This window comes from Sus scrofa, chromosome 13 (genome assembly GCF_054392235.1).
Source record: "Sus scrofa isolate SSC_HxYL_T2T_F1_AM1 chromosome 13, Sscrofa_HxYL_maternal_Yorkshire_Landrace_v2.0, whole genome shotgun sequence".
NCBI lineage: Eukaryota > Metazoa > Chordata > Mammalia > Artiodactyla > Suidae > Sus > Sus scrofa.
Window position 1 is genome coordinate 154458120 of NC_139395.1, and position 22252 is coordinate 154480371.

At 42.4% G+C, this 22252-nt stretch overlaps 1 protein-coding gene and 1 long non-coding RNA gene across 5 annotated transcripts in view; both read left to right on the forward strand.

The window, feature by feature from the left end:
• The window catches only part of HGD (homogentisate 1,2-dioxygenase), a 50049-nt gene extending 38472 nt beyond the window's left edge, over nt 1-11577 (forward strand). For all 3 annotated transcript variants that reach the window (XM_084991121.1, XM_084991122.1, XM_003361881.5), the window contains 4 exons: nt 1488-1592; nt 3956-4082; nt 8984-9165; nt 11231-11577. In XM_084991121.1, the coding sequence (XP_084847247.1) occupies nt 1488-1592; nt 3956-4082; nt 8984-9165; nt 11231-11380 (564 nt within the window). In that variant the 3' untranslated portion in view covers nt 11381-11577. The remainder of the gene's footprint in view (nt 1-1487; nt 1593-3955; nt 4083-8983; nt 9166-11230) is intronic.
• Nucleotides 11578-14067: 2490 nt separating this feature from the next.
• LOC102162379 (uncharacterized) overlaps nt 14068-22252 on the forward strand; it is a 37065-nt gene continuing 28880 nt past the window's right edge. Inside the window, exons 1-2 of one of the 2 annotated variants that reach the window (XR_001303087.3) lie at nt 14068-14986; nt 15869-17211. This is a non-coding gene — a long non-coding RNA (uncharacterized LOC102162379). Of the gene's footprint in view, nt 14987-15868; nt 17212-22252 lie in introns of those variants that run through there. The other variant, XR_014824713.1, reaches the window with a different exon arrangement.

Here is a 22252-nt window from a genome sequence, read left to right on the forward strand (position 1 = left end):
ACCTCTTCCCAATTTTGTGTTCAATGACACTGGTAGCTCAAAAATGATCATGCTGAGAGTATTTATACCCAAGAAGCCAGTTATAAATAGAGCTTTTTATTTGTTTTATGGAGCCAGTTGTTGAATATTTATCTGCATGACCCTGGGCAGCCCCCTTCTCCATGGTTCTAGCTCTTGCTAGAGTGAATATTTCCAACCCATAGCCCACAGGCCTAGGAATGGTAATGTCTTCCCACAGTTGATACCTTACCACCTCTAGTCATTTCACTTAACCCTAATCACACCTCTGTGCAGAGTTCCTTCAGTAAAGTCTTTGAAACATTCTGCATCAGAACTTGTTTCCAGAACAAACCCACAGCTGCAGTGAGAACTACCTTCCAATAACAGAAGTTTGATCCTCTCCTACCCCAGGACAGGCCAAAGAATGTCACCTTAGGATTGCTCTGAAATCTCAAGTGCTTGAGGCTGGAACACTCAGAGATCTTCTCACTTTCCTGCACTCACCAACCCAGGCACTGACTCTACCAGAAGCCCCTCTGGGTAGCAATTACCTGGAGAGCTGTCACAGCAAGCGCCTGCCCTCAGCTCCAGGAAACCCAGATGTTGGCCCAGATTGTCAGAGAAATCCTAGCACCCACAAATCCTCGAAATTGTGTTAAAATTGTTGAAAAGACATTCTTTGGGGTATGTGCTATCCTCCTGCTTCACACGTGACTAGAGACAGCTGCAGCTTTTTTTTTTTTTAATTTTAAATAAAATATAGTTAATTTTCAATGTTGTGCCCATTTCTGCTGTATAGCAAAGTGACCCAGTCATATATTATTTTTGATGTTATTTTCCATCATGGTCTATCCCAGGAGATTGGATATTGTTCCCTGCAGTGGGACCTCATGACCTCATTTCTACTAACCCCAAACTCCCAGTCCATCCCATTCTCTCCCATCTCCCCCTTGGTAACCACAGATCTGTTGTCCAAGTCTGTGAGTCTGTTTCTGTTTTGTAGATAGGTTCACTGGTGCCATATTTTAGATTCCACATATAAGTGACATCATATAGTATTTGTCTTTATCTTTCTGACTTACTTCACTTGGTATGATAAATCACTAGGTGCATCCATGTTGCTGCAAATGGCATGATTTCATTCTTTTTTATGGCTGAGTAGTTCCATTGTGTATATATACCACATCTTCTTAATCCACTCATCTGTCAATGGACAAGCCGCAGCTTATGAACTGGAGGAATGCGGTTAGCCACTTCGCAAGGACAGTTGGAGAGCACGTGAAGCAACCACAAGATGATTCAGGGTTATACTTCTCCCAAAGGATGGCTTCGTTAAATTATGAGAACAAAATCAAATGAAAAAAGAGATAGTAATGCCAAGTACAAACTGAGGAATCCTAGCTACAAAAGCCTGAGGTGCTAAAATCATTCTTTCCTGCTTTTTTATTTTTATTTATTTATTTATTTTTATTTTTTTGGTGGATCAGGATGTCTCCCCATTCAATGTTGTGGCCTGGCATGGGAATTACACCCCCTACAAGTACAACTTGGAAAACTTCATGGTCATCAACTCAGTGGCCTTTGACCATGCGGTAAGTCTGGACCTTAGAGGAGCTCTGGGGAGAAGTCACCCTTAGGTGGGAGGGGTCCACAGTAGATCCCTGACATTCACAGATTTAACATTTCTGGTGTCACCCTTGGAAGCCTGAGATTTAGTCCTTTGTCATTGTGCTGACAGGAGTTTAAGTCATCTGCTGCAAAGCTTTAGTGAAGGAGTAAATAACATGGCTAGTGGGAGATTCTGGCCGAACACTCAACACTTGCCCTGCAGCACAGCTCAGCTCTCTACAGAGTATTCACAGTGACTCTCCTACATGGCTAAAAACTTAGTTTCTTCCTGGAAAATGTAACCCCAAAAGAAAACCAACTGCAATGTTAGTGATGGAGTGATGAGAAGGGACCATTTTGGGATTTAGAAATTTCTCTGTCCCACTCATAAATACCAAAGCCCACTCCAGTGCCTCCACTCCTGGCTGTTTTTAGCAGTGATGGAGCAAACAACCCTCTTCTAAAGTTACTCATAGTGTTCGGTGCTTGGATGTAAACCAAAGAACCTCTAGAGCATAAACCTGGTCATATTTTCCACTCAATCAGGGGGCCACAAATCGGTCCCCAGCCTTCAGTGCAGGCCCCCAAAGCCCCACATTCTTGATAAAGTGCTAGTTCTGAGATCCTGAGAGAAAGTTCATTTTGCATAATAGATTAACTTAACCCACAAGCTGAAGGGATAATTAGAACAGAAGCCAGAGAACCAGAGACAGAAAGATGACCCTGAGCCAGTTCTGCTTACCTCTGGGGACATCAAACTACCTTTCTGAAGAGAGGCAATACTTACTAAAGCAAAAGGGAAAAGAAAATGAGGCATCATACCCAAAGCAGCAAGAAAAAGGATCCTGATACACTGGTAGAGCTTTATTTGAGCCTTACTACCTTTTCTTTAATAGTTTCAGATTATTTCTCATGACAGATGAATAAGTATTCAGTCCCACAGCATTAAGGGTTTTGGTTTGTTGTTGTTGTTGTTGTTGTTTTTCCTTACATTTACACAGGTCCAATCTCCTCTGTACTGCTGCTATAGTTGTTTTCCCTAAATTCAGACCTGATCATTCTATCACTGCACTAGAAAATCTTTGCAGGCTCCCTGTGGTTTAGGATTAAGTCTGAGCTCTGAAGCGTGGTATCCAGTGCTCTTTGCCATCTGGTCCTGGACTCAATTCCTAGTACCACCTCTTGCCCCCTCCTTTCTGCCAGTGGACCTTTCGCTTTGGCTTTCTTGCCTCTCAACAAAATCTCTGTGCATTTTGATGTCTTTCCTGCTTTATGTGCTTAAAATGCCCTTCCCTCCCCTTCCCTCCCCTCCGTTCTTCTCAATTTTCCTCTCCTCCTCTCCCCAACTTGCCTTCCCCCCCCCTTCCTTCCTCCCTTCCTTTCTTTCTTTTTTCCTCCCTCCCTCATTCCCCCTCTTTTCCTTTCCTTCTCCATTCATTCTTCAGGACTTAGCTCAAATGTTGCCACCTCTTTGAAGCCTTCCTTGATCCTTTCAGGTAGAGATAGTCACTCTGTACCCCTTGAATCTCTATTCATCAAGCTAGATTGCCCTTGGCACTTGCTATGGTTTGTTATTCATATACCTGTTTTATTACACCTTCAGTCCCCCTCATGCACATTCACGACCACCAACAATAACAACAAAAGGCAACGAAGAGAGTTCAATCATCTTTGAATCCCAGACCCTCGTATGGCAGTTGAAAGCAACTGTGGTCATTGATCGCCATTAAATTGAATCTCAGTCTTTCCACTGAAGGATTCTAAAGTTCTCTAAAAATCATAATATTGTCTCCCAACCTATTCCCCTCCATACTATCACTACTCAGACTAGTGTTGTACGTGGTGTAGTTTAGACCTGAAGAGTGAAACAAGGGTAAGAAAGCATCTCGGTGATTCCCCCCAAGAGAAGCACATCCTACATCCACACCAGCACTTGGATGTTACTGTTTCTATTTCCACTTTACTCTGAGCATCCCTTCTGCCAGGAGCTCCCTACAGCACATCCCAGCTCTAGTCACTCTGACCTGAGTTTGGGAGGCAGGCACTGCTGGTTCTCAAACTCCAGGGTAGTACTTACATGAAATGGGGGCTCAGCAGGGTGAAAAGGCTGCTCAGAATCCCTTTAGCTGGAGTTAATTCATTTTGCTTCAAGCACAGCAAGAGGGGTAAGTCAGATGAGTGACTACTTCATCCCAATGACAAGCCCAGGCTTCTTTGCCTGGCTTGTGTGGTTTGATCAGAAATTACGGTGTCACTCGAAAACCCCTTCATGTGTAGGTGACGTGTGATTGTTCAGTCACCTTCCTTTCATTGTGTCTTCAGCCTGTCCTCGTGCTTCCTTTCACAGGACCCATCCATTTTCACAGTATTGACTGCCAAGTCTGTCCGCCCTGGCGTGGCCATCGCTGATTTTGTCATCTTCCCACCACGGTGGGGGGTTGCTGAAAAGACCTTCAGGCCTCCTTATTACCACAGTGAGTCTTTTACCAAGTTACACATGGAAACCAAAGAGACGGCAGAGTGAGCCTTACCCAGGGGGAACAGTGCCAGAGGTGTTTCTGGACTCCTCGCCCTCGCTGGAGTTCAGGATCCTGCCTTCCGAGGCTAGTCCTGCTCCCCAGACTTTTAGCTACTTAGATACCACAGCTTCTGTGTGGATGGCAGTGGCATGTTGACACTGAGAAGGAAACACTCTGTAATGCCTGGAGCCCAGTTCCTCTGGCCCTGAGAGGCAGAAAGGCTGGTGAAGTATGAAGCAAGACATTTCTTTACATTTCAGATGTCCAGAGAGGAAGAGCTGTGGGATGTCGTTGGTTATTTTGTTGCTTTTGGAAAGTTCATTATCTAAGTCTGCTTCAAGAGCCAGTAAAATGTGCCTTCTCCAATGATTTTGAAGGGATACAGCAGACTGCAATCCACATTAACAGATGGATCCTGCTCTGGAAGCAGTTCCTGCAGAGCAGTTGTTGCCTAGAACACAACTTACCAAATCTATTATTTTGATTTTATTAATATTATTACTTACCACTAACAATTATTAACCATTTCCTGTGGCTCTAAGTTCTTTAAAAGTATTAACCCATTTAATCCTCCTAACAGTTGTGAGATATAGGTAATGGTATTATCCCCCCACCCTTTCTTTTTCAGGAGATGAAAGGGAGCTGTGAAGGATTAAGTAGCCCGCTCACGGCCTCACAGCTCGTTAAGTGATGGAGTCAGGATTTAATTGAAGGTAGTCTGGTGCCAGAGCAGACAGCCATGGGCACTAAGGTATGTGCCTAGCACAGTGCCCAGTGCATGATATAACCTAATAAATATTTATTAATAAGTGAATGCATCGCCGAGAATGAATAAGGTAACTCACGGCTGTACTTAATGAAGCTGGCATTTTTAATTGTGCAGTAGCTAACTATAAATCCAACCTAAATGTCAATGCACAATTCTGCTTCCTGGAGACTGAGTTTTTGTACATAGAGCTCTGGAGAGACTCTGAGGTGCATTTCAGATGGAACATTCTAAAAAACAAAGCCCTTTCTTTAGTTAACCTCAGCACCTTCTGTCTCTATGAGGCACCTCTCTGTATGTACCCAGGTGCCAGGGCTTAACAGGATACAACACTGACGAAATGAGCAATTTAGGTATTTGTCCAAGGTGAAGAACAAAAGCCCTCAAAGTAGAAGAAGGTCATGGTCAAATTCCAACATTGCCTTTTTCCAGCTAAAGATGGCGCAAAGGATACACTTGGATAACACTTCCAAACACCAGATACTGTATGAATAGAGATGTAACAAACTATGTCCTTTCTGAAGAGTATCCAGCCCACCACAGGATGGATACTGTTCTCCTCCTTTCTCTAGAAGGCCTGTTTGTCATCAGGGTGAGAGAAGTACTCTGGCTTATATCCTGTACCTCCCATTACTAATCTTTGATTGATACTTTACTATTTCACATAGTTCTTATATTGAGGGTGCTCTATGTACCTGAGGTGGTGGTTTTCAAATTTTAGAATGTGTTACTGTTGCCTGGAGGGCTTGTTAAAACACAGGTTCCTGGGCCCCGCTCTCAGAAGTTTTGCTCCAATAGGTCCAGGATAGGGCCTGAGAAGATGCATTTGTAACAAGTTCTCATGTGATGCTGATCTGACAGTGATGTGATTCCAGGGACCACACTTTGAGAGCATTCGAGAATTTAAAAATTATTTGGAATGCCTCAAAATAATTTTTTTATTCCCAGGGTCTTCTCTCAGAGAATTTAATTAGTTGTTGTTGAGGTGGAAGCTGAGAATATGCATTTTGAACTAGCAAGTCAGGGGATTCTCATGAAGGAGGTCTAAGACCCCTTGTTGAGAAATGCTGGCCTGGGGCATGTCTCCCACCCAGGTTCTACTGTGCTACTAACTCTCAACCCACTGCTTGATTTTAGTTTGTAGTTCAGATTGCCTGAAATAAATGGCCTCATGAAATGCCTCTTATAATTTTTCAAAAGACCCTCAAATAGATTTGGCCAGAGATAGCTAGAACTCAGAAAGGAATGGTTGTCCTGAATTAGTTGGAAAAACCACAGAACCCCAAGTTAGAAATTATTTTTACCAGAGATATTAAAAATAATGTTTTTAGCAATAATCAAAATCTTTGCTACTTTGATGTGACTTTACAGAAGTGGAGAATGATTTCTGCAGAAATATTGCCTCCAGTCATCTTAATGCACTTTAGTCAACTGGATTCAGTATTAATCAAAAAGGCAAGGTCTACCCTCCCACTGTTCTTTGAAATACAGAAAATGATGTAGAAATGTCATCACCAACTCATTGCTACCTAAATTCATATTCAGATCAAAGCTGAATTCTGTCTTGCTCTCTTCTTAAAATTAAGCCATGAAGGTGACCCTGAGGATACGTACTAGATCAAGGAGTGTGTCAGCATATTGAAGTCATAAGCAGAACTGCATTTAAAATATAGATACTTTATGCCTACAGTTGCCTCTTCTATTTCTGCTTCATGGAGAAATAAGTAGAGCTATGATCTGGATCTTACCTTTTCCGCAGGAGCCTTCAGCAGTATTTTGTTATCTGGGCAGGATGGTATGGCAGCTTAGTCAAACACACAAGTATTTTGGCATTTGGCTGTACTTCATGCGTAAGGAAGAGGGGTGGACATTTATCATGTCAAATGTATGCCTTTGCAAGGGCTGCCAGCGCCATATGTCTCTACTTTGTCCACAGTTTACACTCTCGGTACTCTCACGGGATGGGCTATGAGTTACTTTAGAGAAGCTGTTTCTTATCCATCTCTATCACAGTACTTAGCACAGTACTGATTATATATGCTGGATGGATGGATAGGCAGATGGATGGGGTGAGGAACAGATGGATGGATGGATGGATGAATTGATGGGTAGATGGATAGAAAACACTTAAATTTACTCAGGTATTATAGTTCTTTATTCTTGCTCTAAATAAAGAGCTTTGTTGTCACAGAAACATAAGATTGAAAGAGTGGGAACATGATGATTTTTGTCAAGTTTTTTCTTAGGGCCACACCTATGGCATATGGAAGTTCCCAGACTGTAGGGGGTTGAATTAGAACTGCAGTTGCCAGAGTTCCCGTCGTGGCGCAGTGGTTAACGAATCCGACTAGGAACCATGAGGTTGCGGGTTCAATCCCTGCCCTTGTTCAGTGGGTATCCTGCGTTGCTGTGGCTCTGGCATAGGCTGGCAGCTACAGCTTAGACCCCTAGCCTGGGAAACTTCATATGCCGTGGGTGCAGCCCTAAAAACAAAAACAAACAAACAAACCTGCAGTTGCTGGCCTACACCACAGCATGGAAACTCAGGATCCGAGCTGTGTCTGACATACACCACAGCACATGGCAATACCAGATCCTTAACCCACTCAGCAAGGCCAGGGATCGAACCTGCATCCTCATGGATACGATGTCAGGCTCTTAATCCACTGAGCCACAACTGGAACTCCAAATTTTGGTGACTCGAAATGACAACTAGGTCAAACATACTTTAACTTACATGAAAGCAAATTTCCATTTAACATGATAGAACTTTCTCGCACCCAGATCTCTTCAGTAATATGTTAGGTTGTCTTGCTGAGTAGAGAGCTCCCATTCACAGAAGGCATGCAGGCAGAGCCCAGGAGGTAATCCATCAGGAATGACATACAGAATGCTTCTGTATTGAGTAGAAATAGGGATCCTTTCCAATTTTAAGATTTGGGGATTTTTGGAAGAGAATGTCAATGGAAATGTAAGGAAAAGAATTAATCTAAGAAGCATTTTGAGAGTTCCCTTGTGGCCTAGAGGGTTAAGGATCTGGCGTTGTCACTGTTATGGTGCAAGTTCAATTCCTGGCCTGGGAACTTTTGCATGACTTGGGTGTAGCCAAAAAAAAAAAAAAAAAAAAACAACCAGAAAAAGAAAGAAAGAAACATTTTGAAAAATGAAAGAATAAGATGATATTAGATTCAGAAGATAACATTTGTTAGAATATATAGTATTTTTGGATTTGTTTTTACAAATGAGATTTTTTCACACAATTTTTTTTTTTTTTTTTTTTTTTTTTTTTTTTTTTGGTCTTTTTGCCATTTCTTGAGCCACTCCTGCAGCATATGGAGGTTCCCAGGCTAGGGGTCAAATCGGAGCTGTCGCTACTGGCCTACACTACAGCCACAGCCACACGGGATTCAAGCCGTGTCTGCAACCTACACCACAGCTCACAGCAATGCCGGATCTTTAACCCACTGAGCAAGGCCAGGGATCAAACCCGCAACCTCATGGTTCCTAGTCGGATTCATTAACCACTGAGCCACGATGGGAACTCCTCACACAAAATATTTTTTGATAATGGATTCCAAGTCCATTGTTCTTTCCATCACATCATCTTTCCATTAACACACAAACACACACATACACAACTTCAGTTTTCCAGATTAGGAACCAGAAATATGGTGCTATTTGGGAAGGAATTCAGATCTAGGAAAGAAGATAATTTTGATATGGGGCTTGTAAGCACAGATGATGCAATACAGCCATTCTTTATCATGATTCACATTTTAATTATCATTGCCATTCTTGTCTGGGCCCTGATTTTCTTTAGATCAAGCAGTTTCCTTTAGGCAGAGGAACTTAAAACCCTTGATAATCCACATGGTCATGGAGTAGACCGAGAATCTACCTACCAAGAATTCCACACTAATGAACGTTTTGGTTTTCTTTTCCTGTCTATCTGGAGTCTTTATTAATCCTATAGAATTTATCAGACTCTCCTATCTTCTTAACATTCTGCAGAAATAATATTTAAGAAGTCTTGGTGTTTTTATGGGCCTTGCCTTAGCTAATAAAAACAATACTGTTTCAACCTTCCCAGGGAACTGCATGAGTGAATTCATGGGACTCATCAAAGGTCACTATGAGGCAAAGCAAGGTGGGTTCCTGCCAGGGGGAGGCAGCTTGCACAGTCCAATGACCCCCCACGGGCCTGATGCCGACTGCTTTGAAAAGGCCAGCAAAGCCAGGCTGGTCCCTGAGCGGATTGCTGATGGCACCATGGTAAGCAAGTTAGACATGAGACTCTTGTGGCCTCTGGGATCCCCAACCTTGTTGATAGCAATGACTATTTTTTCTTTCTTCAAAGTCACAAAGGAGGGTCAGGAAAGGAGAGTGTGTGCGTTCCCATGTGTGTGTATGCACACACCCTGGTGTATATACTAGACTTCCTATGTGGTAGGGTAAAAAGAGCTTTGCACTTGGAGTCAGATCTGGGGTCAAACCCTAGCCCTTACTTCTTATGTGACCTTGAACAAGTCACTTAACTTCTCTGTGCTTCATTTTCTCCATCTGCAGAAGAGGTAGGGCATCCAACCCAGTAGGTGGCTGTGATGTAACTATGCAGACTTTCAAGCACTGTTCAAATGTAAGGTGGAATGTTATTAATACTATGTGAGGAGTCTCCCCTCATCTGTATGCAGCCCTGTATATAATATGCTCTGTCTCAAGTCATCTCCTGCTTTTTGAGGTAATTCTCTAGGGCCACAGGAACAGGGGACACAGGATGTCACCTTTAGCTGGTTTCTCAAGCCCAGGAGGGTCAGGAAGCCTTTGCCTGACTGTAGTTAGAGCTTGTGAGCAGAGTTCTCAGATGTTTCCTCATTTTCTTTTGCTCTCCTTTGGCATGAGATGAAACTGATGGGATTTAAAACCTGTTTTGTATTCCTCCTGTGTCACGCTGTAAACATTGAGGCTGAACACAATTGCAGTTGGCTGCAGTACTTCATTTCATTTTATTTTTGCATTCTTGAAGGTAGAGTTTATGGACCACAAGGAGTAATTTTATGCTAAATCATATGCAAAGTTGCTTTACATTTTTAAACAAATGCCTTCAGTGCTACCTGACTTTAAAATCAATAGCACAGACCCGCCCGACTCCATGCCCAGCTTGCAGTCTACCTAAGCAGAGAGCTTATCTGCCCCTCTGCACAAGGCAGTGTGCATTCAGTCCCAAGTCATGGGCCAGCGTTAATGGAGCTGATCTGCAGGGGGAGGGTTCCTTCGGCCCTATTTCCCCTTGCAAAGGCCTCTGCAAGTTTCTGTAGTATCTTTTCATCCCTGTGAGAGAGCTCCAGGAGATATCGACAATCCTAAACTACTACCCGCAAAAGTTCCCTGGAGGTGCACAGGCTGCCTCCAAGTGACCACTTAGTAACGTTTATGCCCAACTTGACATTGGATAGTGTTACCAGGGAGCAGTGTTCTGCAACAGGTGAGGCACAGGTCAGGGCTATTTGAGGAGCAAGACTTTGGGAAATGTCTAGGCCTTGGAGCACTAGTAAGCACTCTCCAAGGACTGGAGCCCAGACTACCTGGTAAAGTCCACAGGAACAGGGAATGCAGACCCTCTTTACTAGGCCTAGCTTTGGGTCTCCCTCACTATTTTGCATTACCTGATGTGGATCCGAGCCCATCCAGATGCCTTATCCTTATACCATTTGGGGGTCCATTAACTTTACAATACTGTCTTCATTTCCCAACTAGGGTTGTGTTACTCCCATCAGACAGCAAGGCTCCTAAGAAGCACTCAGCAAAGAGACAATGATCATTACAGCCATAATAATGACCTTTATATCTCAGTAGTGCTTCACAACATGCACAACATCTCCATGTGCTCTCATCTAGTCCTCACATCCAGCCTGCCACAGAAAGTCAGGACAATCGTCCCCACTGTTTTAGGCCAAAAGGAGTTAATGTTTACTTGACACCTGACATTAAGGGTGGGTTCTCTGGGTTGTGGCACAAGAGAATTTTTATCTTCCTCTTATCCATCTCTATTTTAAAATTTCCAGCAATGTGAGAATTGCAGGGTGTTTGGGTTTTGTTTTTTTTTTTAAGTCACAGTAGGTGGAGAAATCAGCATTAGGTGAAGCTGAAATGTCCAGGATACACAGGGCATGTGCATATTCTTTCTATTGAACACAGTGGGGCACCCGCCATTTACTTTTTATTGATTAATTTATTATTCAAAGATTCTACCTGCCCATATCTTCTCTCTTGACATCTAATCAAAAGTGTTTTATTATGCACCTCACTTCTTATTTGTTCCCATCCTCTTTTCCTACAGGCATTTATGTTTGAGTCTTCTCTAAGTATGGCTGTCACCAGGTGGGGGCTAAAGACCTCTAATTGTTTGGATGAAAACTACTACAAATGCTGGGAACCTCTCAAGAGCCATTTCACCCCCAATTCCAGGAACGCTGCAGGACCTAATTGAGACTGGAGCCTTGCTACCATCATTGAGAACGGATTTGTGCCATTTCCTTTAGAATCTCACACCCTTTGGCAGTACTGGGGGAGGGAGTTGGTTAAAATGAGAACTCACTTTTTCAGTCAAGTAGCTCATTTATAGAAATGTATTTGGAAAGCTATCAGCGTAATTACTCAATAAATACTTGCTGGTGTTCTGCGAAAGTGGCAATTGGTCATAATCAGGTCTTCATCAGCCAGACTTGTGATGGCCAGGAGTGGGAGACTATGAGATTGGACCAGGTGATCAGGTTTTCCTGGAGTAAGAAGACAGCAGAACAGAAAGGAATGGGAAGTGGTATTTATCACTCCCTCTGTAGTTTTAGCACTTTCCCCCACTTTGCTGCCATAGTAACAATTTTGCTATGCTGCTACCAAGTTTTTATTTAACAATATGGGATGAGATCAGCTATGTGTCAGGGCCTAGCAACTAGGGTTACCAGATAAAATACAAGATGCCCAGTTACATTTGAATTTCAGATAAGTCATGAATAATTTTTGGTGTATGTCCTATTCAATATTTGGTTTATCTGAAATTCAAATTTAACTGATAAGCCTGTATTTTTATTTGCTAAATCTGTCACGCCTATGAGCATACGGTGGTCAAGGAGACAGACATGGTCTTTGCCCTTACAGAGATTACATTCTAGGCAGGGAGGCAGATAAAATACACAAAGAAAATAATTACAAATTGTAAAACATGTGAAGAAGAAAACAAACAGGAACTGAGATAGGAATGACAGGTGGGATGGGGAGACCTTTCTTCAGAGAGGAAGGTTTTCAATGAAGAAGTGACATTTAGCCAGACCTCAAAGATAGGAAGGAACAAGTCATTGGAAGAGTAGGGTTGGGCTGGGGTGGGATGGAGAAAAGTAGCATTCCAAGAAAAATCTTATGAGTTCAAGGAACTGAAGGAAGTGAGGATGTAGGGACCCCAAGAGAGGCCATTGCAATAGTCCAGGCAAAAGACACCATTATCCTAGATTAATGATGTGACAGCAGGGACAGAGTAGATTAATCCCTGGAAGCTTTGGAATAGATCTGTAAGAACCTGTTAGCAGACTGGATGTAAGGGGTACAGGAAAGAGGAGTTGATGGCAGTGCTGGGATGACTGCTGGGTTTCTGGTAGTGGCATTTCATGGTCTCAAAGAGTAAGGTATCCTTGAAGGTGGTAGTAGTTCGTATGCCTTCCCAATATTAGCTAATATATTAAGAAATCTTTATTAAAAATTAAACATTGTTGGAGTTCCCATCGTGGCTCAGTGGAAACAAATCTGACTAGGATCCATAAGGATGCAGGTTTGACCCCTGGCCTCACTCAGTGGGTTAAGGATCCAGAATTGCTGTAAGCTGTGGTGTAGGTCCAGCAAATGCAGCTTGGATCTGGTATCCCTGTGGCTGTGGCATAGGCCAGCAGCTACAGCTCTGATTTGACCCCTAGCCTGGGAATTTCCATATGCCATAGGTGCAGCCCTAAAAAAAGAAAAAGAAAAAATTGGCCACTATAGCAGAAGTTGCCAGTGGCTCACATGTATACCATCAGCAATCACCATCCCATGTTAACTAGCTGCTTCCAGTCACCAGCACCGTACCAGCAACATTCCTGGAGGCTCAAACCAGAACAAAAGTGCTGAGGATTGATGGCCCTGGATGCAGTTTTCAACCACTGACAAATGGGAACTGGTGGATAGTACACCAGCTCTCTTGCTCCATACCCCTGAGGTTCATGTTCAGCCCTGGTTCCCTGCAACTTCCAGACAGATTAAGTTCCACTGCCCATGGTGGCAATTTCTGATGATGCATCCACGAGTAGTTTCCTTTCCTCTCACCTCCCCACTCTCCCATGGTGCTTCCTGGGCTTTTCTCTCAAATAACCCCCCAAACTAAGACAACTGTTAAATATTCCCAAACTTCAGCACTTCTAATAATGAGCTCATTCTAACCCTCCTCTTATACACAAATCTAGATTCTCACCCATTTGGCTTCACTGTATCATCCTTTGGTGACAAAGCCTTACTAGAGCTAAGGAAACATTCTGGGTTTACATCCATTTAGCATCCATCCGTGTACTTTATCTCCCCATGGCTGGCAGCAACTCGTCAGCAGGAGACAATATTTCACGCAGGGCAGGCTGTTCACGCTAATTAAAAAAAGATTTAGTTTCCTTCTCTTGCGCTTCAGACCAGCTAGAAAGATCTGTATCATTTCCTTAATTCCCCATTCTCAAAGATACCTTCCTCTACCATGCTCCCCAAATATACCATCCCTTTGCTTAGAAATTTTAAAAAATCTTTTAAAAAGGCACCCTGATTAGGTTTCCTCCCATGACAGTAGGTTTTTCTGTCAGATCCTCTTGGCATCTTTATATATCTTCCTATTAGAGAGAATGCTATAGAAGCCACCTTTTTAAATTAAAAAAAAAAAAATTGTTGAGAGACTTCCCTCACAGCCTAGGCTACTGGCAATGCCTCCAGACCAGTGGTTCTCAATAGGGGTGATTTTTGTACCCCTCCCCCACCACACCTGGCAAAGTCTAGAGACATTTTTGGTTATCACAACTGGGGAGGGTGCTACTAGCATTTAGTAGATAAAGGATAGGGATGCTGGCAAATATTCTACAATGCACAGGACGTAGAATTATCCACTGAAGGTCAGTAGTGCCAAGGTTGAAAAACCCTGCCTGATTCCCTGTGGTTTTCAACTTCAGCTGTAGTTGGGAGAGTGCAGGGAGGAGGAGAGAGAAGGTAGGAAACCCAAGGCCTAAATGTAAATTATCTGAAGTTAAAAGTTCATGTACAGTTTCTGTGCTGTAATTTTCCACAGTGATGAAAGAGTTATCATTTCTGGGTTTGAAGGAAGTTCTGTCCTCTGGAAAGATATTTTACTACTAAAATGGAAAAAAAAAAAAGCTTGAGAGCTGATATTTAAATTTCTTTGTTACATTTAGTAATTAGCTAGCCTTCAATTTGATGTAGTCAACTTTATATAATTGCATGACAAATCTGGATATGTCCAAAATTTATCCTTTTGTGAGTCAGTGTATGACATAATCAAGAAGACAGATGCTGAAGCCAGACTGCCTGGGTTCAAATCCATGCTCTACAACTTAGCTGTGTGACACTGAGCACATTATTAACCTTTCTGAGCCTCTGTTTCCTCAGCTGTAAAATGTGGATAATGATACCTACTTCATAAGGAATCCAGATACTTGAATCCAGATTGTGCTTATGGCTGAATGAGTCTGAGCGAGTGACTTAACCTCTCCGAGCCTCACTTTCTTCATTTGAAAGAATGAAATGATTTATTTCACAAGGATTTGGTGGGTGTTAAATGGGATTGTGCATTGAAAGCACCCACAATGCTTTTGGCACATAGTGAGCATAGGCAAATTTAGCTGTTATTATTTTTATTTATTTATTTTTATCTTTTTGTCTTTTCTAGGGCCGCGCCAGCAGCATATGGAGGTTCCCAACTTAGGGGTCCAATCGGAGCTGTAGCTGCCGGCCTACACCAGAGCCACAGCAACTCGGGATCCGAGCTGCATCTGCAACCTACACCACAGCTCACCGCAACGCCGGATCCTTAACCACTGAGCAAGGCCAGGGATCAAACCCGAAACCTCATGGTTCCTAGCCGGATTCGTTAACCACTGAGCCACAACAGGAACTCCAAATTTAGCTATTATTGTTGACATTTTTTTATTATTGCTGTAACTCAGTGGACACTTATTAGTTCCTGCTTCAGGGAGGCTACTGTGTCACCTATTGCAGCTTACTCTGGAATAAGTAACCCAAGGTCCTGGTCCCTAAATAAACTAGCCTTTAGCTGAGGAGGAAGTCATGTACCCTTCTAAGCAATAAGTAACAGAAGCCCAAAGTGTAGAAAATTTGGAAGTACATACTGCCTTCTCTTTGTCATCTCTCAGGTCTTGAAACAAGAAAACTACATTGAAGTTCAATTTAAGATCTCAACAGTGAATATTAATAGTTCAATTGAAATGAAAGTTAAGATGGAATCTAAAATGGCTTTGATATAAGTAGTATGCATATGACCAACTACAGAGCTTTTCCTGCAGGAATCTTGCTTAATCATGCAGGCCTTTGGACTATAATTATCCTACTCTACGTTTTTTAAATCTAAAATTATATCAGAAGCTTCGACACAACCCACTATAGCACTATTAACAGTGATACGTCGTAAAAAACCAAGTGTATGCCATCCTATACAGTCCCTGGAAGAGAAATTTAACAAATGGGGCAGTTTTGCTCATTCATGAGCATTTACTGCTCTTATTTTGGATCTTATAAAACTAAAATCTTCGGGACATGTATACTTTATGATACCAGTTCCCTTAATAAAAAGACATAGTATCAATTAAGAGTGCATTGAAGGAGTTCCCGTTGTGGCTCAGTGATAAACAAACCCGACTAGGATCCATGAGGATGTGGGTTTGAGCCCTGGCCTTGCTCAGTGGGTCAAGGATCTGGCTTTGCCGTGAGCTGTGGTATAGGTCACAGATGCGGCTCGGATTTGGCATTGCTGTGGCTGTGGTGTAGGAGGGTAGCTTTAGCTCTGATTGGACCCCTAGCCTGGGAACTCCCATATGCCTCGAGTGCAGCCCTAGAAAGCAAAAACAAACAAACAAAAAAGAGTGCATTCAGTTCTAACTGAAAATCTAACATTAGCTTAACAACCAGGACTTTATCTCATAAAAGAAGTCTGAGGTTGGCAGGTCAGGACAAGGACAATGACAATAAAAGTTACCCTGGAACCAAATTTATTCTGGTTTTCTGCTCTTGTGTGCTTGGACTATTGTCTTATCTTCATCTTACTTTCATGTTCTAGATCAGAGGAAGGGAGGAACGTAAAAGGCTGAAGGGACAGGAGTTCTCCTTAGGAAATGTCTTTTATTAAGGAAAGGAAGTCCTCCCTAGTAGATATTTCTTATGTCTCAAGTATAGGACTGGGTCACATGCCCATCCTTAGACCAATCCCAGATTCATTCCCTAGGGCTGGGGTCATGCCCAACTTCCCTGAGATAAAGGGACTTCTACGAGCCTCCTGAATAAATCAGGGTTCTATCACAAGAAAAGAAAGGAGAATGAGTATTGATGGGCAACGGCTAGTGCCCACCATGGATACCTTCTTGTGGGAACTAGGCAAGAATAACATGGGAGGTGTTGGGATTGAATTAAATATCATCACTCTCACAGCCCCCAAGAAAAGATATATCTACTGATACCTGCTTTACACAAAAAATGCTCCAAACACCTGCCTAACTTCTCTCTAAATATATCCTTGTGAAATTGTTGGTCCCCAACAATGGTTCTTCTGCTCCGTGTCATTGGAGCCAATAGAACAAGACCAAGTTCAGCTCAGAAGCAATGGAAAGCTTTATCCCTTAATCGTAGAACGGAGAGACTTGAACTCTAGCATGCTCTCCCCAGAGACCCTGGGGCAGGGCTGCTTAGTATGGATCTCCTCTTCGGAGGAAGGGGCGGGGCGGAGTTCTTGAGGGTCATGCGCAGTCGTGCTGCTCAGTTAAGGCGGCATCGTCTCTTCACGACTGCACCTCCACACTTGCGCTGAGACCCCGCTTGGCAGTTCGCCCGGGAACTCTAGTCTGGGGTGTTAGGGGCAAGGGCTCTGCTCACAGTCCCCTATGGGCAAGTGAAACTAGACTAAGCACAAAAAGAAGACGTCAGACCTTATCACCTAGATTCCACCTTGTTTTTCCCAGGACTGTAGTGGGCTCTGCCGGTGACAAAAGGGCTTTTCAAGTCTTCTGTTTATATAAGGTAAGGAGGTTGGCTGGCAATTGTTTCAGTGGTCTCTACTGTCCCATTTCTTCTTTTGTTTGTTTTCCCCACCCACGGTGTAAGGAAGTTGCCAGGCTAGGGGTTGAATGGAGCTGCCCTTGCCGGCCTACGCCACAGCAACAGCCACAGCAACGCCGGATCCGAGCCGCGTCTCCAACCTAGACCACAGCTCACGCACGGCAATGCCGGATCCTTAACCCACTGAGAGAGGCCAGGGATTGAACCTGCCTCCTAAAGGATGCTAGTCAGATTCATTTCCGCTGAGCCACGACAGAAACTCCTCGGTTTTTTTTGTTTGTTTGTTTGTTTTTTGTTTTTTTGGGTTTTTTTGTCTTTTTGCTATTTCTTGGGCCGCTTCCGCGGCATATGGAGGTTCCCAGGCTAGGGGTCCAATCGGAGCTGTAGCCACTGGCCTACACCAGAGCCACAGCAACGCGGGATCCGAGACACGTCTGCAACCTACACCACAGCTCACGGCAACGCCGGATCCTTAACCCACTGAGCAAGGCCAGGGATCAAACCCGAAACCTCATGATTCCTAGTCGGATTCGTTAACCACTGCGCCACGACGGGAACTCCTCGTTTTGTTTTTAAATAGATTTTTTTATTTTTTAGAGAAGTTATAGGTTCACAGCAAAATTGAGGGAAATGTACAGTGATTTCCCAGATACTCTCTGCCTTCAGTCATGCATAGCTTCCCCCATTATCAACATCCCCCACCAGAGTGGTAGGTATGTTACAACTGATGAACCTACATTGACACATCACTATCATCAAAAGCCCATAATTTACATTAGGGTTACTCTTGGCAATATATATTGTGTAGGTCTGGACAAATGTATAATGACATGAATCCACCATTATAGTATCCTACAGAATAGTTTCACTGCCCTAAACATCCTCTGTGCTCTGCCCATTCATCCCTCCCTTGGTTGCTTCCAGGCTATAGCCATTATGAATTAAGTTGCTATAAATACAAATAAGCTGCAGGTTTCTGCCCAGGCATAAGTTTTCAGCTCCTTCTGGTAACTATCAAGGAGCATTACTGATGGATGATATGGTAAAAATATATTTAGTTTTGTAGGAAACTGACAAACTGCCAAGGTGACTGTTGCATCTTGCATTCCCACAAGAAATAAATGAGAGTTCTTTGGTAGGGTTTCTTGAAGAATTGGATAAGTTGCTTCTTCTACCTAGACCTTTCCTGGAGTTAGGTTTTAAGATTAGCAGATCTTTAAAGATCCCTTCAAGCGCTAACATTCTACATACCTGTGAATGTGCTAGAAAGCCTAAAAATGCACATGGGGGTCCCTGTCCTTGAAGGTACCATCTCTTAATGCCTCCAGGCTGGATTAGGTGTCCTTCTTCAGTACTGGGCTCCTGAGAGCATCATTTATCCTTTTCCAAGAATGGTTAAAGATATGCCCTCGAGAGACAGATTTAAGTACTGTCTCAGCAACTTATTAGTTAGAGGCCACAAGCAAATTATTTAATGTCTTGAAATCTTATCCACATCATGATGATTTTTAAGGTATGTTGGGAGGTATGTAAAGCTCTTACTTTAGTTAAGTGCCTGGAACACAAGTAAAAGCTTAATAAGTGTTGGCAGCTGCAATTGTTTTTCTCCATTGTGAGTTCCTCCAAGAAGAAGTTGTATCTTCATATTAGTGTCCTCAGTGCCTAGTACATGACCATGGCTCAATAAGTATTTGATCAATGCAGAGGAGACCTGATGGGTAGAATTCAACAGGACACAGGTTCCTCTGTCCCAGTGGCTCCAGGAAACCAACCAACCATCTCCAGTACTTGCAGAACAGCAGTAGCTCATTCTCTTTGGACTGCATTGATCTCTACTCTTACTAAACTCCCTGATAAAACCAAATTGCTGCTGTGCCACTCCTTCTGCAGAGCATGATTTTGGAGAGGCTGCCTATCCAGCTTTAATACATGGCATTGGGGTTATTGAAACCCTCCGTCTCCATCTACCCTCAATGAAGTCACTCCATATAAAATAATAAAAATACACTTTGATGATTTCCCCTCTCACATAAAGAATAAAACTGTCTTTAGAAAACTTTGTTTTTAATTGATGTGGAACATATAATGTAAATAGAAAAAAAAAGTGCCTAACTGCACAAATGTAATTTCAAGAGAAATCCCCTTCCACATTCTCCTCCTACTCACAACAATTTTATAGCAGATTGCAGTCTTTGAGTCCCTTCTGTATTGATTTCTGGAGCAGCTTCAGCCAAGTTGCCTCTTTCCCTCACCCCCAAGATTTTTCCAGAGCCTAATTATTAAATAAGAGATGAATTATTTAAATGCAGTTGGTGATAAGTAAGAATTGACTTTAATCTGATAAGGTGATGCTCTTTATGACTGTGGAGGAAATGAACTTGAACTCTACTGTAGCACAGCTCCGGATCTCAGATATTTCACCAGCCATCCATCTCCAGGGACATTCAGAGGTCGAATGTCAGATTTTCAGCTTGACTTTAATCCTATAAATCTTGGAACTTGTCTATGAGATCGATGTTCACTGCACCTTCTCAGGATAATGAAGGGTCTCTAGGTTGGTGACACTGCTCAGTGTCTTTCCAGGCCATAGTGGGTATCAGCAGAAGGAGATATCTCCAGCTCAGTTAGAGAAATGGCAGTAAACATGACAGCCAGAGAGGAAATATTGGAGGTGTTACAATCACAGTTATAGGTACAAATGCTTTCTGTAATAGAAACATGATAAAGTTCTAAGCGTCAGTGGAAGCTTTGAAAATTCAGTCTTTGAATGTATTTATAGCATATTTTTACCAATTTTAAAGTACTGTTCATATTTTAAAATCACATGTTTGATCAAGACAGTTTCTTGTTCACATTTTTAATCTTTTTGAATACCCTATTAACGATCCTGAAGAATGTAGAAATAATCAATACTCAGTGTCTCCTCCAAAGTTATGAGAAGACTATGTGCTGGGAATGAGAAAGAATAAAAAGGAAAACAAATCAGGGACTGAACCCAATGGGATTTGGATCAAAGCATGAATGTACTTTGTTTCTCTAGGCAGGATCCACAATAAAGGGTAAAAAGACATAGTACTTAAACCACCCTGTTAGAATAGAAATACTGTTCCAGAGAGGGGAAGGGATGTCATATAAGGATAAGGAATTATTAAGAAGACTGGTTCCTCATGCATGTACATAAAGGGGAACTAACAGAGATGATATATTTAGACTTTCATGAAGCTTTCGGCAAATTCATATCTAAATGAGTCATCCTGGTATTGGCAGGGGCTGCTCTGTTCTGCATTGAGAGCTGTCTCAAAAATTGAAAATAATTTCTGGCCTAAAGTCTTACTACAGCCTGATTACTGGTCATCCTCCAGCCTCTCCTACCCCAAGATCTTCCTCCAGGATCCAGAATGATCTTCCAGGAATGCAAATTTAATAAAGTTACTCCTGCTTAACACCCTCAAAGGCTCCCACTGTCAGCAGATTAAAGTCTAAATTCATTACCTGTGATAAAGGCCTTATGATCTGGTTCCTGGTTATGTCGCTCAGTACACACCTATCATTTTTTGGATGCTCAGCATTTGAACCACTTATAGGAATTCCTTACCTGCTTTAGGTGCCTTGGAGCTGAAAATGCTACATGTTTGCTTTTCCAATCTTTCCCTTGCAGCTAGAACTCAGGCACATAACCTAGGCTTAGCCAATCATATGCCTTGGACTCAGGAACAAGTGATGGGAAGATACAGGGGCTTTGAGGAACTCCTTCCGGTGGCTGTACTTGTAACAAACTTGAGTTCTTGGGCCAGCAGAGGCAGCATATGAGTGTAGGCTTCTCAGGGCTTGAAGCATCAGTTGTGAGCATGGCCACGCAGAGTGCTCAGATGAGGTGGCAGTTGGTATTCTCACTAGACCATGTCTGAGTGCGAATGGGGCACTGTTTGTGATGATAGAAAATCTTTTGAAATTGATTAAACTCTTAAGAACGCATTGCTCAATAATTCCCCATTTTAAAGTGTTTTAAAAATTCTGCCTATGGGTCTCTGGGTACTGCCCTATTTCAAAGTTTAGGCACAAAAGATACTGTAGATACTTTTCCTGTTACTGAGGTGTACTAGAATAACTCTCAAGGAACAAAGATTGGCATAATCAAGGATTAATATCTTTGTCTTGTTTAAGCCTTAAAATCATTAAGAAAAAAAAACATTTTACATGAAAAATTTGAGAAGCAAATAAAAACGTAAACATAAATGGACCAAAATGTGTGAAAAGTTATATACTTCAATAATAAATGAGATGCAGATTAAACTGTTTGCATTAATTAGGTTTAAAAATAATAGTCAACACTCATCAAGACCTGAATGTGTGCCACTGTTCTAAATATTTTATAAGTAATAACTCAAACAGTGAGTTTAATAACAGTGTAAGTTTTACTCATTAATCCAATCTAAAGATAAGGAAACACAGATAACTTAAATACATTCCTTATCACTTCACCAGTAAGTGAAGATCGGGGACACAAAGGTCAGGAGATCAGGGAAGGGTGGGACTGAGAGTTCCAACCTCTAATCACGTGGTTGGTTCTCCGGCAGACAGCCCCTACCTATCCTTAGATGTAGTCCTAAAGTCACTTCATTAACATAACAGAAGACACTGTCTCACCACTTAGGAAATCCCAAAGGTTTTAAGATCTCGGTGCCTGGAGTTCCCCTGTGGTGCAATGGAAGCAACAACAAGTATATTCATGAGGATGCTGATTTGATCCCTAGCCTCCCTCAGTGGGTTAAGGATCCGTGCGTTGCCGTGGCTGCTGCGGTGTAGGCTAGCATCTACAGCTATGAGTCAACCCTTAGGACCCTGGGAACTTCCATATGCCACAGGTGCAACCCTAAAAAGCAAAAAAAAAAAAAAAAAAAAAAAAAAAAAAAAAAAAAAATCTCAGTGCCAGAAACAAAGACCAAATATATTTATTATAAATCATAGTATCAAAGAATTTCACTTTAATTTGAAGCTATGA